Source organism: Cyprinodon variegatus, unplaced genomic scaffold (assembly GCF_000732505.1).
Source record: "Cyprinodon variegatus isolate N-32 unplaced genomic scaffold, C_variegatus-1.0 Scaffold1653, whole genome shotgun sequence".
Taxonomy (NCBI): Eukaryota; Metazoa; Chordata; class Actinopteri; order Cyprinodontiformes; family Cyprinodontidae; genus Cyprinodon; species Cyprinodon variegatus.
This window is the reverse complement of record NW_015152106.1, coordinates 18696-20006: the sequence shown is the minus strand read 5'-3', so window position 1 is coordinate 20006 and position 1311 is coordinate 18696. Positions and strand designations below refer to the sequence as shown.

Sequence of the window (1311 nt, the reverse complement as noted above, 5' to 3'; positions counted from 1 at the left end):
GCCTACTCTGACCTGGATTTAAAAAAATAATACTAATTAAATTACAGTTGATCTAACAGAATAATTTATTTGGCATTAGAGCTAACAATCGTGAAAACCAGAATGGGGAATATTTACAACAGTGATTGTAAACACTAACAAACACCTTTTTGGCTCACAACTTTACACAACTTTAACATCTTCAATCACAGGAATACAGGAATTTATAGCATTTTTAAAAAGTTATTTAATTGTTCAGTATTTCACGACTACACCATTACATAGTGATTAAAGTACACATAAATAAAATTGATGAATCAGCATAGTTCAGCTTAGTTTTAATTTTTCGATAATTAATCCATCAAGATCTAAACAACATTGCTGAGTATATTTTTATAAAACACAAAGCTTCACCTGTCCAGAGTTCACAGCAGAATGTTGGACCGAGCCAGTGAAGATCACCATGGTGACGAACTTCACCAGATCAGCCACTGTGGTAAATTTATTTGGGATTCCTAATAAAGAAAAAAAATGCAGAAATATATACAGTACTTGCTTCAAAAGATTGTATGCCTCCACTATATACAGCTCATCCAAAAGGCTTACGTGGACTCAATATTTTTAACATTATCATTATCATAGTTTGGGTTTCTCAAACTTGAATACATTTTAAATGTTTTAAATTTGCACAAATTGAAGGCTGAAGACATTTTCAATGGTCACATAACTGCACCGTCTGATCACAATTACAGAAGAATTGGAAGAATCAAGATGAAGCAGAATATTGAGCCAAGTATAGCTTTAACAAATGTTTTTGTTCTATTCCAGTAACTATTGTATTGTACAAGGTGGGTTCACCACAAGGGGAATCAGATCAAAAGTTTAAAAAAAAAATGACATTCCAGTAGGACAATGACCAAAAACAACCATCAAAAGCAGTTTTGCAGTTGATAGGTAAAGCAAGAGAATATTAAGCTTCAGACTGGTTCTTGGAAATTAACCACACTTTTTAAATCTCATATTTAAGGAGATGGTTCACTAGGAACAATAGAATACATTGGTAAGGATCAAGTTTGTACAACTGAACCTTGATGTATATCAAATCTTTTTGATGCCAATGAGGATTTCAGACAGTGCTCTTTTAATTCTTTAAAATAATCCTTTGTGATATCAGCTAACTTTTTGAGTTGAGCAACCATAAAGCTTTTTATTTTTCATTCTATTGATCAATAGGCTTTCTTAGTGTAGACCAGGGGTCTTCAACATTTTCAAAGCCAAGGACCCCCAAACTGATTGCGAGATGGAGCGGGGACCCCCTAATTATATATATTG

At 33.1% G+C, this 1311-nt stretch overlaps 1 protein-coding gene across 1 annotated transcript in view; it reads right to left on the bottom strand.

Annotated features, from left to right (window-relative positions):
* Nucleotides 1-1311, bottom strand: part of LOC107104213 (arachidonate 15-lipoxygenase B-like) — a 34008-nt gene that overhangs the window by 25623 nt on the left and 7074 nt on the right. Inside the window, exon 12 of the mRNA XM_015404158.1 lies at nucleotides 394-494. Within this exon, the coding sequence (XP_015259644.1) occupies nucleotides 394-494 (101 nt within the window). The remainder of the gene's footprint in view (nucleotides 1-393; nucleotides 495-1311) is intronic.